The 21,753-nt window shown below is 39.6% G+C and overlaps 2 protein-coding genes across 5 annotated transcripts in view; one reads left to right on the plus strand and one right to left on the minus strand.

Moving 5' to 3' along the window:
* The window catches only part of clu (clusterin), a 28,313-nt gene extending 13,138 nt beyond the window's left edge, over nucleotides 1–15,175 (minus strand). Inside the window, exons 1-3 of one of the 3 annotated variants that reach the window (XM_033021086.1) lie at nucleotides 14,947–15,175; nucleotides 7,116–7,243; nucleotides 2,196–2,344 (exon numbers count right to left, since the gene is read on the minus strand). In XM_033021086.1, coding sequence (XP_032876977.1) covers nucleotides 2,196–2,344; nucleotides 7,116–7,191 — 225 coding nt within the window. In that variant the 5' untranslated portion in view covers nucleotides 7,192–7,243; nucleotides 14,947–15,175. Of the gene's footprint in view, nucleotides 1–2,195; nucleotides 2,345–7,115; nucleotides 7,244–8,815; nucleotides 8,838–13,790; nucleotides 13,814–14,946 lie in introns of those variants that run through there. The other 2 variants (XM_033021088.1, XM_033021087.1) reach the window with 2 other exon arrangements.
* A 43-nt stretch (nucleotides 15,176–15,218) lies between these two features.
* Nucleotides 15,219–21,753, plus strand: part of scara3 (scavenger receptor class A member 3) — a 45,237-nt gene continuing 38,702 nt past the window's right edge. The window contains exons 1-2 of one of the 2 annotated variants that reach the window (XM_033021084.1): nucleotides 15,219–15,872; nucleotides 16,043–16,142. In XM_033021084.1, the coding sequence (XP_032876975.1) occupies nucleotides 16,136–16,142 (7 nt within the window). In that variant the 5' untranslated portion in view covers nucleotides 15,219–15,872; nucleotides 16,043–16,135. The remainder of the gene's footprint in view (nucleotides 15,873–16,042; nucleotides 16,143–21,753) is intronic. The other variant, XM_033021085.1, reaches the window with a different exon arrangement.

A 21,753-nucleotide genomic window follows, 5' to 3' on the forward strand; every position in this document is an offset into this window, starting at 1 on the left:
CCAACTCCTAGTTCTGAGACTAAGTGCCAGTTCTAGATGCCTAGCCTGAGCAACATCAGTTTTGTTCTACCTTGTCAACTGTGTGTCTCTTTTTAAACTCCTCTTTGTCCAGACCACTTGCACTTCTGCATTGTGTAGCAAGTCAGGTTTAAGAAGGGATGCAAAATGAACATAAGTTAAACATAAGGTGTGCAGGAAGGAGCTGCAGATGCTGGTTTAAACCGAAGATTGACACAAAAAGCTGGAGTAACTCAGCGGGTCAGGCAGTATCATTGGAGAAAAGGAATAGGTGACGTTTCGGGTCGAGACCCTTCTTCAGACCGAGATTCGGGGAAAGGGAAATGAGTGACACAAGATGTTAGGTTTCTCCTCACAGCGTGTGCTGGTGGAACAGCAGACACACCATGTCTGACCAGAGGGAAGTCTTTTTCTGCACCTAGTTTATTAGCGTCATATTATCATTCCTGTTCGGTGATCCAGATGACAAAAAGCATCTGCTATCAGATTAAACTTGAAACTGAAGTGCTAAAGCCTAGATCAAACATGTTATCACCTGGAATTACATCCCCAACACCTTCCACCCAAATGTTTTCAATTGCCCAACAAAGGCATGTAGATGAATTGCCCTCGCAACCATTTAAATAATTTAACTGAGGCAGGAATGTAGAGCAACAACACTCAGTTTGCCACTTATGATGGTGGAGTAGAAGGGTGGATAGAATTTGAAACATTTAAAAGGTAAAAATTAGATGAAAAATCAACAGCTGGGTCAGCAAATCATTTTCACAATCTTGGGGAGGGGAGACAAAGTTAGAAGACTGATGTGGTGCAATATCATGCAACTTCACAACACCACAATTACAGGGAGGTGACAAAGAAATTAAAGGTAATCGCTTGTTACTTTCATAGTAAATTGTTTAATAGTTCATAATCCAGAGATGATAGAGGCAAAGTTAATGAAACAATTGAAACTTTAAAAGGGCAGCAGGGTGGCACAGCGGTAAAATTGCTGCCTGGCAGCGCCAGAGACCGGAGTTCGATCATGACTACGGTTGCTTGTCTGTAAGGAGTTTGTACATTCTTCCAGTGACTTGTATGGGTTTCCTCTGGAAGCTCGTTTCCATCTACACTCCAAAGAGCTTGGTATAATTGTAAATTGTCCCTAGTGTGTAGGATAGTGTTGGGATCGCTGGTCGGCACAGACACATTGGTCTGAAGGGCCGGTTTCCTCGCTGTATCACCAAACTAAAATGGAATGGGAACTTTTTTTGCTACATCCAGAAGCACGATGATAGAGGAGCTTCTGCCTAGAGCTCTTCTGCCAAGAGCTCTGACTTCTGCCAAAGTCTTTGAGAATATTTGTATTTACAAATGTAAGCACTGAAAGCTTTGGATCAGCCATCTATTTTCCATACCCACACTGTCAGACACTGGACATACCCAATGTGTAAATTACCCCAGATTCAAGTGAAAGGAACATCAGCTTCAGCAATTAAGAATGTGGGAACTCCATTTTAAGTAAAAAATGACAGTAATGTTAAGAATGCAAATAGTCTTAATGGCACTATCTTCATCCTTCAGTTAGATAGATGGCAGCTTTTGGTTAGATTGCAAAAATGGTAAATAATTTAGCAATTAAGTTTTGGCTGAAAATGTCTGTGCTACTTGTAAGGGCATAATACAATTAAAAATGAGTGCATGGTGTAATCATTAGCACGTTAACGAATAGATTTGAGTAAATTTGCCTTTTAATGTAGCCATTTTCAAAGACAGTGTCTGCTGAATGCATTGCTTGTTATAACTTTGAACACGATGGAAACAGCAATTTTTTTTTTAAGCACACATGACTTTCAACAAGTCATGTCAAATGTCAAGTTATGCAACTGGAAATAAGATGGCAAATCATAATTGGGGCATGACCAAGACTTTAAACAACACTTCACAAAACACAAGGAGGTGAGGTTAAGAAAGTGAATCCCATTGTTTACTGCTAAAGCTGTAAAAGACAATGGAAAGCAAGGCTAAAAATAGATTAACTCAAGACTAAAGAGTTCAGGGTTGTCACTGACATATCGAAAGTCATGAGAAAAAGAATGACCATAATTATGTGTTTTCAAAGGCTGTGTTACTGTTGTGATATAAAATTCTTTTTTCACTGTTGTTCCAAATTCAACCAGTAGAACATGTCATCATACCTCTTTTCGCTTATTGGTTTGTTCCAAATTTTGTAGAAACATTTGGTGTTCTCTGTCATTTTTATCTGCGAGAGATTTCATAACTTTTGCCCCATCGATAGCAGCTTCGATTTGCTTATTTAGATATTTTTGTCCATCAGTTGAAAGTTCTAGAATGTACAACACATCAACTTCAGTTATTACATAACCTTTATTTCAGACTGCAATTACTCAAGCAATTAAATTTTCATCCCACCAACTTCAATGTTCCAATGAATTCTTTATGTTCTGCTCATTTCCCTAAACATAATGTCACTCTGATATATATTCCATTTCCTAAACCGATGTGTGGCCAGTAATACCTTGCCTTCAAGTAGCTATTCTTCATAAGATAGAATCAAAAAGCTGAAGTAACTCAGCGGGTCAGACAGCATCTCTTGAGAAAAGGAAGACATGATGTTTCGGGTCGAGACACTTCTTCAGACTAAGAGTCAGGAGAAAGGGAAACATGAGATGTAGGCGAGGATATAGATATAGAACAATTGAATGAAAGATATGCAAAAAAGTAATGATGATAAATGAAACAGGCCAATCATTGTTAGATGTGCCCCAGGTGAAAATGAGTTACAGACAGCCAGATTCAACAAGATGGCTTAGAAGTTAGTGCAACGATTTGGGTGGGGAGGGTACAGGGAGAGAATGGATGCAAGGGTTACTCGAAGTTAGAGAAGTCAATATTCATACCGCTGGGTTGTAAGTATTTGTTAGCTACACTCCATACAAGTGAACAATTTAATCAGGAACAAATTAGACTAATCTAAACTAAACCCGTTATCACGAATCATCCACAGATGTACAATGCCCTCCATTATGTTTGGGACAAACATTATTGTAGAAACCAAAGGTCCAAAGCTACTAGTTGCATCCAAATATGCTATATTCAAAATTAATTATTATAAAATATATAATTAGGACTTTAATTTTCAGTTTTAACCGATAAAACCAATTCCAAAATCTGACTTGGTTTCACCCATCAATAAAACTTTATGTTTGCAATAAATGATAACCATGCAGAATTTTTGTTTTCAGAATCAGTTTTTCAAAATGTGACTAAACCATTGACCAGTGCACAAATTCCATTTGTCAGATGGATGTCAATAAGTGGCCTTATGGTGGTATAAAAAAAACCAAAGTGTAAAAAAAATGGCCTAGTAAGAAATGGCATGTCTTTATGAAAAGCGAAACATTTTGCTAAAGAATTAAAAACATGAAAGCCTGAACTTGTGAACGGATATCAAAATACATTTAAAAATCCACTCAACTTCAGGAAAATGCAGATGTCATTAATTCAGACTAAAGTTATTAGCTTGGGCAAAGGTGCAATTGGACACCAACCTAATCAAGCGTATCGACACAATAGTGAGCTATTCTACAAGATCCCATGCAACTGGAATTCTGCCACATACACAGTGGCTTTACTGACAGAACTTTTAAGTTTTTTAAAATGATTTGCAACGCAGTGTAACAAAAGTTATTCATCCCAACAAAAGCCCTGATACAAAATGATCTAGCTGTAAGTATCTGTCTGCATGCTGACAACAAATAAAACTGGAAGGAAATCTGCAATAGTCAACAAAATTGCACTTTGCAATCACTAGCATTGTTGCTTGTCTGATAAGGCTATCAACACAATTGTGCTTAAATGCTGAATGTTCTTGCCTCTCTTGACAAAAGTATTTATAATAATTAAAATTAATAATTTTGCTAAACGCTAATTTAAAAATAGCAAATAAACTGAACCAATAGTCCAAATAAAAAATATCATGTCCACATTTTGACATAAAATATTTTCTGAAATTAATTCAATTAGAACATGACGTGATAATTACTAGCTGCTTCAACCATCTCTCAAGGGAACCCACTCAGAGATTTAACACATTCTCTCAGATAAGGAAAATCCCAAGCTCTTTACCACTGTTTTAAGGTCAAGAGGGTAACCAGGGAAACAGTACGGCCCAATAGAGACCAAAGTGAAAATAGATGAGGATCTAGGCAAGATTTTAAATGAATATTTCCCAAAAGAGAAGGACATTTCAGTAGGAGAAATCAGGCAGTAGTACGGTGCAATTCTAGAACAAGTTACCATTGAAAAGGAGATTAGATGTCCTGTATTAGAAGACAGTAAGTAGCCTTAAAAGGTGGGTACATCCCAATGGCCAGATGAGATATATCTCAGGCTGATACGAGAGGCAGGGAAGGAGACTGCAGGGGCTCTGTCAAATAGCTGGAAGGCAATGAACATAGTACCTTTTGAGGGTCATAGATGGGATAGCCAGTGGTAGGGATACGGTGGGCCAAGGGACCCGTTTTCAACACATGATTCGCATACGCCTTTCATGAGTCTTTCACTCCTTAATTTATTCAGGAAGCTCTCTTCTGTATTCTTTTGATAGTTGCAATATATGCGATGTCACTAGCAGTACATGTGCCTATACGTGGTCGCACTAATCACTTATAAAGGGACTGGCCTAGTTCATTCTTTTTTTTTTCTTTTTAATATTTTTATTAGAAGTAGACATATTATAAAGTATAGTTACATATTATAGTAAAACAACTTTTCATATACATCAGTCATACATTATTAAAATTTTCAATTATCAATTACTTCTGCTTCTAGTGTTTTTATTTTTTATAGAAAGAGAGAGAAAAAGAGGGTAGAAAGTTACAAATTAAAAAAAAACAGAAAAACAGAGGAGGTGGAATGGGTTACCTGTAATACGTCAATGGAGATAGGTTCGTAGATTATAAAGTATAGCTTTTCATCTGATCCTGAGTTCAAGTTTCAGTTGGGTCCTCATGCTGTGCCAATCTATCCCTTCAGATAGTTAATGAATGGATCCCAGATTTTATCGAAAATATCTTGTTTGTCCATTAAGACAAGTCTAATTCTTTCTAAGTATAGGGTCTCCGACATTTCCGTAATCCACATATTAATTGTGGGGGTTGTAGGGCCTTTCCAAAATTTTAATATTAATTTTTTCCCGATTATTATACTGTAGTCGAGGAGATTTCTTTGGTTTGTTGTGAGTGTTAAACTTTGTTCTGATATTCCAAGTATTATTAATTTTGTGTTTGGGTCCAGTTTTGTATTAATAACTTCTGAAGTTATTTCAAAAATATCAGTCCAGAAATGTTTAAGTTTTATACAGTTTGCAAACGTATGTGTTAAATTAGCCTCTAGATGTAGACATTTATCACAAATAGGAGAGATTTGTGGGAAGATTCTATTTAGTTTTATTTTAGAGAAGTGTAGTCTATGTAAGACCTTGAATTGTATTAAAGTATGTCTGGCATTTAATGAACATTGATGTATTTGTTGTAAACTTTCGTCCCACATATCTTTCGTTATAGGGTGACCTATTTCATTTTCCCATTTGTATCTATATGGTTCGGTTGGTGGTACCTCGTTGTTTAGTAGGGTGTTATAAATATAAGCTATTAGTTTTTCAGTATTAGGATGCTTGTTCAAACATTCATCAAGAATTTCTGATTCCCTACTCCTGTAGACTTGTGTATTAGATTTAACATAATCTCTAATTTGTAGATATCTGAAGAAATTATTTGAGTGCAGTCCATAATTCTGTTGTAACTCTTGAAATGAAAGAAAAGTGCCTTTCCCATAAAGATGTCCAATATTTTTGATTCCATAATTTTTCCATTGTGTGAAACCTTTGTCCATAAAGGATGATTTGAATGAAGGATTATTTACAATGGGAAGGCATAGTGGTATATTATTCAATTTTAAATCTTTTTTTATTTGTTTCCAAATTCGTATTCCACTATGTATTATGGGGTTTTCTTTATAGGTTTTTTTGTGCAGTTTTGTGGGGGCAAATATGATCGGACCTATTTCAAAAGGTAGACAGTCTTCCTTTTCCATCATTAACCAATCTGGTTGTCGATCCATTTCTTCCAGCCAGAAATTCATGTTTTTAATATGGACTGCCCAAAAATAAAATAAGAAATTTGGCAAAGCCAAACCTCCATTTATCTTTGACTTACATAAATGTTTTTTACTTATTCTATGATTCTTATAATCCCAGACAAAACTTGTAACTTAGTTCATTCTTTTGACAATATTTAACTCTTAATGTATCATAGAACAATTTTTTTTTTCTCAAATCTTTTTCTTTTCACAATTTGGCTGGTGACATTTCTCCAGTATTTGATTAATTGCAACATGCTTGACCCTGCATGTTAAATTTGACACGACGTGAGCAGAGTGAGTCAGTCCCACTGTAACCAAATACCCGAGCTCCACCCATACATAGAGAAGCAAGGGCAGGCAACATTGGCTGCTATGTGCATCCCGATTATTACCACAAAAAAGATGAAAACAAATCATTCTGGCTAGATGTTACACAAAATAAAATTAAGACTATTTTGGTAATTGTTGGAACTTGGAAATGTCACTACATGCATTGCAAGAGAACACTTAATTGAACTCAGCACAGTGCTGAGTTCACTTTTCATCCAGAGATGTAAAGATGCAGTTTGTAGTCCAGCATACTTTTTTTAAACTTTTCGATAAATGACAATTAGCATTGCCTTGGATTTACAATCAACTGTGAAGTGATAGCACCCTCTGCTGACTTTACAAAATGGAAAAGCAGCCGATAAACATCTAGCAATGTCTGAGCTGGGATCTTCTCCTGTTTTGACATTTATTTCATTATCAAGGACAGTCTGGGGTACACGAGGTGCTCAGGAACAGACAAGTCATCAAAAAGTATGAACAGCCAGTCCATGGGCAAAAGCTTGGTTTTAGCCACCATTTAAAAAAAAGTTCAAGAGAGTGAAATAAATAGTGAACCAGGAGTGAGTATGGTAGTAAACAAAGTACTAGAGAGTTTAACCTTGAGCATCTTAAACACCACTCACCTTTGAGTTTCTCTGGTGGATGTTGTTGCAAACTTTCACTCGCAGCGAACAGGACAACTAGCCAAAAGGTTAACATGATGTCTTCTGTTCTTTTCTCTTGCTTTGAATGGGGACTAGCAAATTCCAATCTAAACGACAAGGAAATAAATGTTTATTGGATTAGAATGTAATCAAACCAGAGAGAATATGTGAAATCCATCAATTATGTCAATTGAAGATGCAGTCTCTACGAATAAGGAACCGATTTTAATATGTCTTGTTACATCATTTCACTCAGGAGATGTAAACATGTTGTAAGATGTAAACCAGTTATCTTACTAATTGTGTTTCAAAAATACAAAAACAATCTTGGAGAAAGAGCAATTTCAGTAGAGCCAGCCATTTCAAGTTTTCGATGTTGGGAAAATGAAAATCTAGGATTGAGGATATGTTCCTGTTTTTTCCTCGACGATGCTGATAAGATAGGAAGATGATCCTTTACAAGTCATGATGCCTTCAAGGTTGGAGGGACGGGTGGAGCGGAATCACAGATCGTAAAATTGTGCTTCGGTAGGTCCTGCGTTGGATGTGCTACTCACATATTAGGGTCAAAGAGTCAAGGGGAAATAGCACACTTTAAAAAAAGTTGAAAAGTTAAGATGGAAAGATTTGCAAAGCCACTGCCATTATTTGTTTACATCTTTAATTCTTTTAATTGCAACTTAATACAACCACTTCTAAATATTTTGCAGGATGATGCTTAATACATTTAGACTAACCTGAACAGGAGGGGAGCTCAAAGATTATACGCCCCTAAACTTTCCAAATACAAGGAACCTCAAATGAAATGGCAGGTTTCCATCAAGCTCATACATATTCTTTGTATGCATTATGTTTGGTTTCAGTAATGTAATATTTGTTATTTTTCTATTGTTTTCAGCATACACAAGCAACACATCACAACTATGTAGCGATAGTATCAGAAAGCAGAGGACATAGCTAGGAGCTCAAGTTGGTTAAATCAACGTACAAGCAGGGTTTAGCTGGTTGAGCAGGACGCCCACTGCTGGAAGCATGGTATCATCACGCTTCTTAGTTGTAAAATGTAGTGGTGCAGTGGAGGATGTCATGCTCACGATAAAATGGTGAACTAGGCAGGACCACTAATGGTGTTAATATCAGATTGTTACAAGTACACCTTATGTTAATAATACGACCTATAATCTGGACGAAGAAAAGACATCAGAGCAAATGAGGATAAAGAGAAGAAATAAGTGCAGATTTTGGGCATCAGCAGCCGACTGCTAATGGTGGAATGTGGCAGATTCATACACGACTAATTAAGTGGAGGAACACAACGATAAGTGAGACGCAAGGCTTTGATTTGTTCATGAAGACAAGAACTTCTTTTGAAGACAAGTTTGAATAGAAATAGGTGCAGGTTAGGGATATAAACTGCAGAGAGATGGAAGAACTCAAGATTGGAGAATGGCCCCTGGCAGACCACCTAAAGGGACAGTAGAGTAGTCAAATTCAGAGCTAATTTGAATCGTATGGAGGGCGCCGTACGATTGGCAGCCTCGCCAACAGTCTGTCTGTTTTTTCATCTTTTTTTGTTATTTTTAGTGTGATTTTAAAGTTTGTGTAAATGTTCTCTGGTTTGTTTTCTGTGGGGGACGGGGACGGGGTCGGGGGAAACTTTTTTCCCCCCAATCTATTACCTTGCCGGAGATGCGATTGTTTTCCGGGTCGTATCTCCGGTCGCTCTGCGGCCTCACTTCATGAAGCTGGAGACCTCGCTTGGTACTGAATTTGAGCCACACCGTGGGGCGTGGATTTACCATCGGAGTCGATCCCTGGCCTGGGATCGCTCCAATCGCAGCCTGTGGATTTTACCATTGAGTGCTCGCAGTCTCGGGTAGAGACCAACGGCGCAGAAGGTTTGACCAGCCTCGACCCAGGGTCCGATCGCCGGCGCGGGGGAGCTGAGATCCCCCCGATGCAGGAGATGGATCGTCCCGACGAGGAGGCCCGCCGCCTGCTACTAGAGTAAGATCGTCTAGTCAACGGAAGGGTCGAAGCCCCCGACCGCGGGAAAACAAAGAAGGGATGAGATTGAACTTTTTTTCCGCCTTCCATCAGTGAGGGATGTGGAGGAGTCACTGTGGTGGATGTTTATGTTAAAATGTATTTTGTATGTCCTGGTGCTTTTTATTTGTATAAATGACTTGGCAAATTAAATTACCCATATGTTGCAAAACATACTTGGCTAATAAAGTATTATTGTACATCTTGTAACAAACGAATTAATTAATATTTTAGCACCAGATATACCACAGATGAATTATGGCTCATTCAAGGTTAGATACCAGAAAACGAGTCTATCAGTTGAGAAATTAAGAGAGGTGGTAAAGGGAGAACAGGTTAGGTAAACAACGACTCTTTGTAAGCACATTGTGTTACCAAGGGACATTATATTTTACTAACTGCAACAATGAATGGAGTAAATCATTTTGCCCAGATTAAAAAAGGGTACAATCACAAGGTCAACACACTTTACAGAACTGCAACGTATGGGTTAACAACTAATGGGGAAATATTTGTTCACCATTTCTTTTTAGAAGAACAAGTCTCTCGTGGTCATTATCTGCAATTTGCAAATATTTAATTCATGTTTGTGACAGAAAGCTACTGGCATCATTATGAAATCTGTTTTCCCCCTATTTTGGATTTTTTTTAGTTTGCTTGTGCTAGATTACAAAAGAAATTTCCGTTCAATTTATTTGTGGTACAGAACCATTATGGAGACCTAATTATAAGTATTTTGCAACAGAATACATTACTGCAGAATTTTTAATAAATCCTAACAACCTCTGAATGCATCCAACTAGGCTAAGCACTGGATATACTGAAAGTTCTAATTCCATTCTCAAACACTATTTCTCTTGTAAGGGACTATAATGATGACATTTGAACATTTAGGACAGCCTGAACAAGCACTGATGTGATTGCCAAACTGAATGGCTGGTTTCTCATTATAATAGTCACGCATAATGACATGTGAAGTAGAAGCAGGAGTAGGCCATTCAGACTCTCATCCATGCACCTCCCTTAAATAAGATCATGGCTGTTTGCACACTTCAATGCCACTTTCCTGCACCAATGCCATATGCATTGATTCTCTTAAAATCCAATATAGATAGATTTTTCTTCCCTGAATATTTTCAGGTGACTGAGTCTACACAGACATGAGACACAGAGTAAAGTATCCCAAAGATTCTCTATCCAGGACGAACAAATTACTTCTCACCCCAGTCCTGAATGACTGGCACCTTATTTAACCTTGGCTCTAGACGACACATCAAGGGAAACATCATTTCCTACATTTATCCTATCAAACCCTGCAATAATTTTTGTATGTGTCAATAAGATCACCTCCTGAGGGTGCCAATGCTCCTGCATTGAGATCCTTGGATCAGATTATAATATAATTATATTATAATTATTCTATATATAATTATATCCCTATTATAAAAACAGAATCACTCAGAAAGTTGGCAGCATCTGTGGAAAGAGAAACAGGGTCAACATTTCAAGTCAGTGATCTTCTGTCAAAACTCGAAGAAAGAGAAAACAATTTAGCTTTAAGATCTGGGGAAGAAGTAGATATGATAAAGGAAATCTCTCTGACAGGGCAAGAACAGAGTTGCACGCGTTGTCCTCGAATTTTCTTCAAAGGGCAGGCATGGCTTCAAGCTAGTCTGATCCAAATAGACTTCTAGGTACTAAAGAGTAAATAAAAGTCAACAAGAATCAACATTTGTAAACTATTGGTCCAAATGCATGAATCATAAAAGCTTCACTCTTTACTATCTCTAAATTACCTCAATAAACTTATTTTCCACCAGACCTTTGAGATTCACAAGCATTTTGAAAGGCATTCCTTAATGCCATCTGGTTTTTGAACAAAGTGTTAATACCTGATCGGTTCTTTTGAAAATGTAATGTTTTTGTCCTATTTTACAAAGACTTCAAGTACTTAAATAAATCTGGAAGTCTTCGTAATATCGGACATAAAACATCACATTTTCAAAAGAACCGATCAGGTCTACTGATCTTTATTCAGCAAGGAAACTAGATATTCTCAACTGATATGATCTATATGTAACAAGAATCTGTTCATTCTCAAATCCTTCCTCACTTCCTCACTTCTGGGGCAATTAGGAATTATAATAAATATCTAGCAATGTCTACACAATGTAGGCAAATAAATAAAAGGTCATCAAGAAGAAAATCACGTAACTGTAAGTACTTGGATTTTAATCCAACAAAATTAGACCCATGAATGATTCACAAATGAAATATTGTTGTGATCTGCTGTAAAATGCTTTAAGCAGCTGAATTCCAAAATGCAAATCTTCAATAGCAACAGAGAAGAAAAAGTTACTTGACGTAATTATGATTGTATTCACTGAAAATATCTGTTGGCTATTAAATCCTCAGCTCCATTTTTCTTATCCCATTTACAAATCGGCAGTGGCCAAGTTAATAGAAAATAAGCAGTCAGGCATTGGAAATATTTACCTGATAAATGTAATAATTACAAAAATAATGTAGGCATTTATTGAACAAATGCCACTGCTCAAAAATGTATACTTTTATTTCTCCATTTTATTATGCGTATACTAAGGAATGCAAAATATTATAATTTAAATTTGCAATTTTAAGCACCTTGGCCAGGAGCAGCTTTAGCTGAACAAGAAACTCCAACATTGGTCCCACAGGCTGTTTTGAAGTTGCACTGATCCAGTAAATTACTGTGATGTTAGCTGAAAGTGTGCAGCACCGAAGTACTTGTTATTTATTCAAGATGAGCATGTTTCTGGCAGGGCCATCTTCTATTCCCCTCCCTGACTATCCTTGAGAAGGACGAATGACCTTTCAAAATAGTAATGAACTAAAAAATGCTGGAGAAACTCAGCGGGTGAGGCAGCATCTATGGAGAAAAGAAATAGGCGACATTTCAGGTAGAGACCCAAAATAGTAAAGTTGGGTAGGGACTTCCAGGATTCGGTAATGTTGAAGGACCAGGGATAATATTTCCAACTGCAGATATTGTGTTACTTGTGTTGAATTGCAAATAAAACACAACCTCTATCAACAAGGACAATGAACCACAGGCTGCCTCTAGCCACAAGGACAATGGCAGTAGGTGAATAGGAATACCTTGTGGCTAGAGGCAGCCTGTGGTTCATTGTCCTTGTTGATAGAGGTTGTGTTTTTTTTGGCAGTGCTATCAGAGTACACTAGGCAATTAATTGCAGCAAAATTATCCAAGCTCCTCCCATTATTTGCAATTCAAAGCAAGAGGGAAATCATGATCTGATCATCAGAACTGGAGATCTTTTTCCTTCTTACAAAGACTTAGCACGCACAACTTCAACTTAATAGTTGTAATTGTTCCTAACACATCTGGATTTATTGTTAATCTATATGGGTGATGTGCAGTGCCTCTTTGCTTTCAGTTTTAGCTCAATAGAAGCGTTTTTGCAACCAAGATGCAATGTTTCCATGCAAACCATAACCCAAGTTGTGGCTTGCATCTGTCCAATACTGTGGGACTGTTGAAATTGTACATCAAGGTCATACCTAATCCTCCAGGTGAATGCAAAAGATCGGATAACAAAATATTTAGACCCTTAATAAATTGCCATTTTCAAGGCTTTGTTTACTTGAATACGCTTTTTCTTCATTTTTGGTAAAAATTGAGAAACCAGAGGTCATGAAACAGTCCCCATTACTGCAGTGAAGATGTTTCCATTTTATTAAAAAGTATCACCAACTCATGCACCGTAAATCAATTTTGACATCGGACATACTTGGGATCACTGCTGACTTAGATTTTTTTAATGCCCAAAACAAGAAGATATTACGTTTGTAGAAATAAGTAGTATTAACAAATTGGTGCAAGATATAAAAATATGCTTCCCAATCAAGCATCTTCTATAACCTCTCCATGAGAAATTGAGCCTTTTACATGTAGTTCTGCCAAACTCAATTTTTATTTTAGTTATATAATGTCGTTCTACATTAATGTATATTCAAACAAAGTTCTTTTTGATCGCATCTAGTCATCTGAAAAAGGTAGGCGATTCCACTTTGTACATACCATAACAAATTATTTTTTTGATTAAAATGTTATGATTGCAAAATTAAAATTCAAAATACTGAACCATGTTGTTTACAAAGATGTCTGGCAGCAAATGATCTTATTCTTTAACTCTGCGATTGTTTCCGATTTAGATATGCATCTCTGGGTGGTTCATGACATAGTTCAAAAACATATGATTAAAACATGAAGATGACAAAGTCATTGTTTCCAGAATCAAACACATTAATTTGAAAATAAAATGTTTATGTTGTTACATGTGCATTAATCTAATGAATCTGGTCCATCAAAGTTCAGGTCATTTGTGGCGACAAGCACGTAACTCTTGGTCTAAAAAAAAATCCCCAAGGTGCAGTCAGAATGCGGCAGCTTCCATGGAATATGCGACTGCAGTTTTGGCCGAATGCCAAAGAGAGAAAGCCTGACAAAGTCTACTTCAAATAATAATGACAATGCAAGGAACATTAGGCTTTGGTATCTACAACATCGCCTTGCTTATATATAAAACAAAAATATAAACCGAATACCTCGCAATTTCTTTCTTTCCGTTTGGCTCCTCTTCCAAGTCTGGACAAGAGGGGGCAGCAATCTGCTTCAGCTAGACAAGTAGCGAGAGCAAGTCTATGCAACTTATCCCTGTCTCTCCTGCGTACACCCACGTGTGATCTCTTCCCTTGAAAAGGGAAATGCTCACTGCTGCCTCACATCTATTATATGCATCATTTACAAATATCCACCCACTGTAAAAAACAACTGATGGTAACCCCATGGAATCACAGCCAGCTTGGGGCAACCACACTCTCTCTCCTACCCACTATACTACATTTTTTATATAGGGAGTCTGTTTATTATTATCCCTCAGTTTAACCAACCTAGATAATTCGCTTGTGCGATTAAGGGTGGATCCAAACTATTTTAAATTGCAACTATTAAGCAGTTATGGGAGGGGAGATTAATTATGTGTGCCTAAAGTGTGTCATTTCACAAACAGATTTTAAACAACATTGAAAATGCTTGATACAATACAAAAATGATGAATCTACGATCTGATAATTTCCAGGCTTCAGTTTTTATTAAATTATTTTATCAAAATGGCTAAGGATTTAACCACTACTTCCTCATTACCACCGTTCCCTCATGTGATGTTGCAAACACACTAAATAATAACACCCAAGTGATCATATTAATTAGCATCACTGCAAGGAATTTTGATTCCCACTGCGAATAATGTCTCTCTGCAGCATCAGCGTCCGTCCCTACCCCTACCTCCTAAGGTCAGACTTTTTTTCAACTCTCCCTCACGTTCTGAACCTCAGGTATGAGCCGAGTAAGGAAATAAAATATTGTCATAAAAGAAGAATTGTTTACATTAGACAAGATAAGAACGTGCAACTAAACTGAGAACAGTTTGCTACACCTGCAATTCATTCAATATAAAAAGCTGTTGTCTTGTTATGCATGTTTACAAATGCCAACATTGTTTGGCTTAGCCTTTATATTAAATTATGTTCCTTTCATGCATTCCTTTATACTGTGAAGCATCACATTCCCAAATCAAACCATTTAATTATAATAAAGATCCGAGTCTATTCTAAATAACATTTATGCAGCAGCAGCAGTAGCCCTCTCTTAAATCATTAGCGATCATTTCCGAAAGCTCCTCTTTCTTGCGTTCATCCATACCTTACACAGTAGCCGACTTCCTTTCCCGCTGATCTCCGCCTCGCCAGCGATGCTGGGGCCTTTTTATGCTGGGACTCAAGGTTACATTTAAATTACTGTTGAGTCACCAAATACGCAATGTTGAACAGCTTTCTGGGTCTTTCTGGAAAAGTCGAGATGGACTGTTTGTGTCTTTTCCCGACCAATGTACACAGGCAGCCACTGGCGCTGCAGATGTCGCCCTCTCCCAGCAGTGGGCGGCAACAGACAAGCTGAGCTAGCGGGCAGTCCAGGGGGCTGCTTGGACTTGTACATACTTGCACTTGTACCATCTCACCCCCTCTCACACCTTACCTGAAATCCATGAACACCAGGAATCAACACCTCACTGGAAATACAACACTTGACACTGATCACTTTCGCTGGTGTTCAGAAACATCATCTCATTACATTGAGATAACTAATATTCTTTTGCAAGGTCGGGTTAATAGAATAGATTTATTGCATTCACACGTGTTGGCTGTGATGCTGCGTTTTATTGTTGTCACGTTTTGTTTTTCCACATTTCTGAAATTTCAGTTGAAATGAGCGATTGGCTAACTTTATCCTACTTTGAAAGCACACTTGTCAGTATAATATGATCCTGTTTCATTCCCAGCCCAAAGATCGTTGACGATTAACTTGGTCCAATTGTGGTTCCCGGGTTAGCTCTCAACGCGGTGGCTGGTGCAAGCGCCTCTGAAAATGTTCATGTAAAAATAAGGCGAGGTCGTGGCTTTCTAAATGCAAAACATGTCGCTTGGACGAAAACACATTCAGTTTTTTTTTTTTCTCGTTGAGGAAGTTTATTCAGGGTCCAGAACAAGAAGGATTAGTTGAAGTTTTTGGTTGCAGTCTGCGTTTTCCAGACATGTTTTCACGAAGGAAAATTCGATGAAAACAAGTAGGTATGTAATAATGACATTTTGTTTGCCTCCAAATAACACAAGAAGGTTTTAATTTAATTTAATACACATTTGAATTTGTGGACACAGACTGTTCGTACAGTAATCCTTTTAGCAATGAATTGTTTGTATCTATGGACACCACGTTATCCTGAACATTTACTGTATTACAGGAAGTTCTTGGCTGGTTAACTTTTCCAAGAAAGTCGTTTCTTTACTGTGAGATGCAGAAGACGTTCTCCGGGCATAAAAAATAACAAGAGAACATGAAAGGTTGGTGCTTCATTTTGTTAGCATGTTTATTCACACGGTTTAAAAAAAATCATTTTACAGATTTGCATTTCTGAAAGGTTAATGTGGTGAGCTAGATTGTATATAAGCAAGTCTATATATATGTGTATTGATGCTAGTTCCAATAGTACATAGAGTGTAAACGTTTTGAACTGAATAACTCTGAGGGTTTCTGATTTTGAAACTATTCTTAAATCAAGCTGTGCAGTTACCAATTTAGTTATGGGATCTCATTTCATAAATTGTAACAGAACCAAAATACTATGAAACATCCTTTGTCAGGCGATGGTTTGTTGTGCAATTTCAGTTTGTATTTGTTAAAACATTGTATACAAGTAATTATGAATAACATTGGAGAAGGGAACATTCCCTTCAAGCAATGTATTGGTCAACTAATATGTAACTGTAACACTCCTTTCAGCAGTAATCCAGAAGGATAATGGAATGAAAGTTTTTTATTACTGGGGGCTAGAATATGAGAGGAAATGTTGCTTAGCCGAAGAAAGACCTGGTTAGACCGCAACTGGAGTACCGTATACCTCAGAAGGGATATGTTGGCATCAACTACAATAGAGGGTGGATTCTCCACAATGTACTAGAACTCCAGGAGATAGATTGAGGCGAATTGCATGAGAAGGGTTTGCTTTTGTTGGAGGTAAAAGGTCAAGGTGTGATTGAGGATATAGGACTTTGAAAAGGATGAATAAGATAGATTGAGAGGAATGATTTTATAGATGGGAAATCTAGAAAGGAGAGTTATAATAACATTAAAAATTTAGAACTGGGCCTTTTAGGAGAAAAGTTAGAAAAAGCACTACCTGCAGTGTGTGGTAAGCATGGGATGAATGCTAACTCAGTTAATAAACAACTTTTTTCGATCAGGCCAAGGGATGAGCTAGCCAAGAGATGAAGAGCAAGGAAAATAAGAAAAAGTTAGGTCAGCAATATTGCCAGTAAACAGACTGCACAAGGTGTTCCTAAATTCCAAGCTGCTAATTTGATACTTTGAGGTTAAGTTAGGAGATAATGGTTATAATGACCTACAGTTCTTTGAAATACAGCTAGGTTAAGGGTGGGGTGTGTGGAGAGCAATCAATGTTTACTTGAATTAGATTCCTACAATTATAACTATAGGGGAGGATGAGATCAAGTTTGCTTGGGATGATCTCCTAATCAGACGGCTTTGTCCAGGTTCATAGATGTACTGAAATAATGGACAACAAAAGACCAGCAGTGTCCATTGATTAATTGAGGGAATCTTTGTTATTCTGTCAGTAAATATTCAGCAGGAGAGCACATTTAGTTCAGAGATACAGTCCGCACCGACCAGCGATCTCTCACACCCTACCCCACACACGCTAGGGACAATTTGTACTTATACCAAGCCTATCAACCCTAGAGTTAGGGTTAGGGTTACAGTTACAATTAGGGCTAGGGTTAGGGCTAGGGCTGGGGTTAGGGCTAGGGTTTGGTTTTCCTCCCACACTCCAAAGCATGGCTGTCCAAAGGAGGGGGGGGTGCATTGGGTGGGACTGCACCCCCCCCTTTTTCCCCCAGAGTAAGAAAAAATCAAAAAAAAAATTGGTAAAAAAAAAATCAGTGTTTCCACTTTGTTAACGGCCAGTTCTCCCGTCGCCGGGCGGGAGTGGCTGAATCTGAACCCAGCGGTTGTAACCCCAACACCAGACACCACTGCGGCGGGGCCCGCTCCCCTCGCCTCCCTCCGCCGCTGGGGCCCAAGCCATCTTCCGCCCACACCACCCTCGCTGACCCCCGCTGGGCCCACACCACTCCTGCTGACCCCCGCTGGCCCCACGCCACCCCCGCTGACTGCTGCTGGGCCAACGTCACCCCCGCTAGGCCCACGCCACCCCCGTTGGGCCCACGCCACCCCCGCTGGGCCCTCGCCACCCCCGCTGACCACCGTTGGGCCAACGTCACCCCCGCTAGGCCCACGCCACCCCCGTTGGGCCCACGCCACCTTCATCCCCCCCGCCCGCTGGATCTGCGCCGCCTTCATCTTCGCCCCCCCTGCCAGAAAGAGGGGGGAATTATGTGAGAGGGGGGAGGGGGAGAGAGAGAGGGGAAGGGAGGGGAGAGAGAGATGGGGGAGGGGAGAGGGAAAGGGGGATTATCTTTAGTGAGATTGCAAAATTAAGTTAGGTTTTAGAGCTATTATATTTTCTCCTCCATATGAATAATATTAATATTGGAAGATTGGAACTGCTTTCTTTTCCTTGATAACAATACTGAAAAATATGAATCCCATAGTTTGTGACTATGTAATATACATTTTAATGGGATCATTATATACAGATGTAACATTTCCATTTCGATATCGGGGGCTGGGGGCAAATATGCTTCAAGCCGATATCCTAATCGTTAAAGAATTAAAAGATAGCCTAATCGATAAAGAGCTGAGAAGAGGAATCAGAGCTGCCAAGGAAAGGTACTCTGAGAAGTTGAGGAGCAAGTTCTCAGCTAGTGACTCTTCTTCAGTTTGGAAGGGCATGCAAGAAATCACCAGTTATAAGAAGAAAGCCCCCCGCTCTTTGGACAATCGTCAGCTGACGAACGACCTAAATGAGTTTTACTGCAGGTTTGAAAATCAGAAACGTAACCCTGGTACCCCTTCCCCAACAAACACAGCCAGACCCCAGTCTGCAAAGAATGGACCCTGCACCCTCTCCTTCCCATTCACCACTTCACATCTACTTAAGGCAAGACTCCAGTATGAAAAGAGCGGACCTTTTCCCACCACAATCAACACTTCACACCCACTCACAGCCTGACCTCAGTCTGCAAAGACTGGGCCCTTCTACACCCACCCCAATCCAATCACCACTTAGCACCCAATTACTCACAACTGCTTCAAAGTGTCCACTATTGCCTCTGTACCCAAAAAGGTAAGGATTACTGATCTTAATGACTACAGCTTGTCACACTGACCTCTCTAGTCATGAAGACCGTTGAAAGGCTTGTGCTGGCCAAGCTGAAAAATATCACAATCCCTCTGCTGGACCCTCGGCATTTTGCATATTAGGCCAATAGATCTGTGGATGATGCAGTCAATCTGGGCCTGCACTTCATCCTCCAGCACCTAGACCGCCAGGGGACCTATGCGAGGATTTTGTTTGTTGATTTTAGCTCTGCATTCAACACCATTGTGCCAGAGCTATTACGCTCCAAACTTTCTGAGTTGACTGTGCCTGAACCCCTCTGTTGGTTAATCACCAGCTTTCTGACAGACAGGAAGCAGCATGTGAGGTGTGAAAGCATATCTCGGACACGCAAACGCTCAGCATAGGAGCACCGCAAGATGCGTACTCTCCCCTCTCCTCTACTCTCGCCACACCAATGACTGCACCTCCACAGACACCTCTGTCAAGCTTCTCAAGTTTGCGGATGACACAACCCTGATTGGACTGATCCAGGATGGGGATCTCTGTACTCTTTTCAGTTTGACAGCTTTTCTATAACATGGTGCCCAGAACAGAACACAATATTCTAAATGCAGTCTCACCAACGTCTTATACAACTGCAACATGACCTCCCAACTTCTATACTCAATACTCTGACTGATGAAGGCCAAAGTGCCAAAATACATTTTGACCACCTGATATGTCTGTGACACGACCTTCAAGGAACCATGCAACCATCAACCATTCCTCTGCCCACCTGGCTAATTGATCCAGATCCTGCTGCAATCTTTCACAACCATCTTCACTATCTGCAAAACCACTCACTTCTGTATCATCAGCAAACTTGCTTATCTTGCCCTGTTCTGTGACGTTTCACAGTGCTAGAGTAACTCAGCAGGTCAGGCTGAGTATAGAAGTTGGGAGGTCATGTTGTAATTGCATAAGAAGTTGGTGAGGCCGCATTCAGAGTATTGTATTCAGTTCTGGGCACCATGTTATAGGAAAGATGACATCAAACTGGAAAGGGTACAGTGAAGATTTACGAGGATGTTGCCAGGACTAGAGAGCCAGAGCTATAGGGAAAGGTTGAGTAGGCTGGGACTATTTCATGGAGCACAGGAGGATGAGGGATGATCTAATAGAGGTGTATAAAATCATGATTTGAATAGATCTGGTTGAGTCTTTTGCCCAGAGTAAGTGAATCGAGGAGCAGAGGACATAAGTTTAAGGTGAAGGGCAAAAGATTTAATAGGAATCTGTGGGGTATGTTTTTCACACAAAGGCTGGTAGGTGTATGGAACAAACTGCCAGAGGAGGTAGCTGACTATCGCAACATTTAAGAAACAGTTAGACAGGTACATGGATAGGACAGGTTCAGAGGGATATGGATCAAATGTGGGCAGGTGGGACTAGTGCAGATGGGACATGCTGGGCCGAAGGGCCTGTTTCCACACTGTATCACTCTGTGACTCTATCTTTCCCTCTCAAACCCACTCTCCTGCCTTCTCCCCATTACCTCTGACACCCGTATCAATCAAGAATCGCTATCAATCTCCTCCTGAAAAATGTCCATTGACTTGACCTCCACAGCTGTCTGTGGCAATGAATTCTACAGTTCACCACCCTCTGACTTTAGAAATTCCTGCTCATCCCCTTCCTAAAGGAATGTCTTTTAATTCTGAGGCTGTGGCCACTGGTCCTAGACTCTCCCACTAGTGGAAACATCCTCTCCAAATCCACTCCATCCAGATTTTTACCAGGCTGGGACAGACGGCAACAGCTTCACACCGTGTCCCAAAGCTTGTGTCCTGTCCTGCATCACCCAAGGCAGCAGAGGCGTTATAGGAGAGGGCAAGCACCGTAACAAAGTAGCTCACGATGGTTTGGGTAACATTCAGGAATGTCTATGCATGTCACATCATGAATATTACTGAAGAACGGTCTTGACCCAAAATATAATCTATACCTTTTCTCCAGAGATGCCACCTGACTCACTGAGTTACTCCAGCACTCTGTGACATGTCACCTATCCATGTTCTCCAGAGATGCTGCCTGACCCGCTGAGTTACTCCAGCACTCTGTGAAACGTCACCTATTCATATTCTCCGCTGATGCTGCCTGACCCACTGAGTTACTCCAGCACTTTGTGACTATTTTCCCTTCACCCACCTGCCCAAGCCCACTCTCCCCCCTCCTTTCCTATGTTCCTTTCCATCCATGAACCTCTATCTGCCTTTACATTTCACTTCTCTTTCAAATCTGCTCTACTTATCTACATGCATTTTTCTTCTTAACTTTTTAGTCATAGAATGATGCAGTGTGGAAACAGGCCCTTCAGCCTAACTTGCCCACACCGACCAACATGTCCCATCTAAACTAGTCCCACTCACACGCGTTTGGCCCATATCCATCTAAATCTGTCCAATCCATGTACGTGTCCAAATGTATCATAAACATTAGGATAGTCCCAGCCTTAACTACCTCCTCTGGCAGCTCGTTCCATACACCCAGCACCCTTTGTGTAAAAAAGCTACTTCTCAGATTCCTGTTAATTTCTGAAATATTGGTCATAAATTTGGTGCAAAAATGCTCCAAAATAAGGCTCAGGATGCATCAGAAAGCATCTAAAACCCCTGAGCTTCCAGGGCCCGCTTAAGGGCCCTGGACCTTGG

The sequence above is a fragment of the Amblyraja radiata genome, chromosome 5 (assembly GCF_010909765.2).
Source record: "Amblyraja radiata isolate CabotCenter1 chromosome 5, sAmbRad1.1.pri, whole genome shotgun sequence".
Taxonomy (NCBI): Eukaryota; Metazoa; Chordata; class Chondrichthyes; order Rajiformes; family Rajidae; genus Amblyraja; species Amblyraja radiata.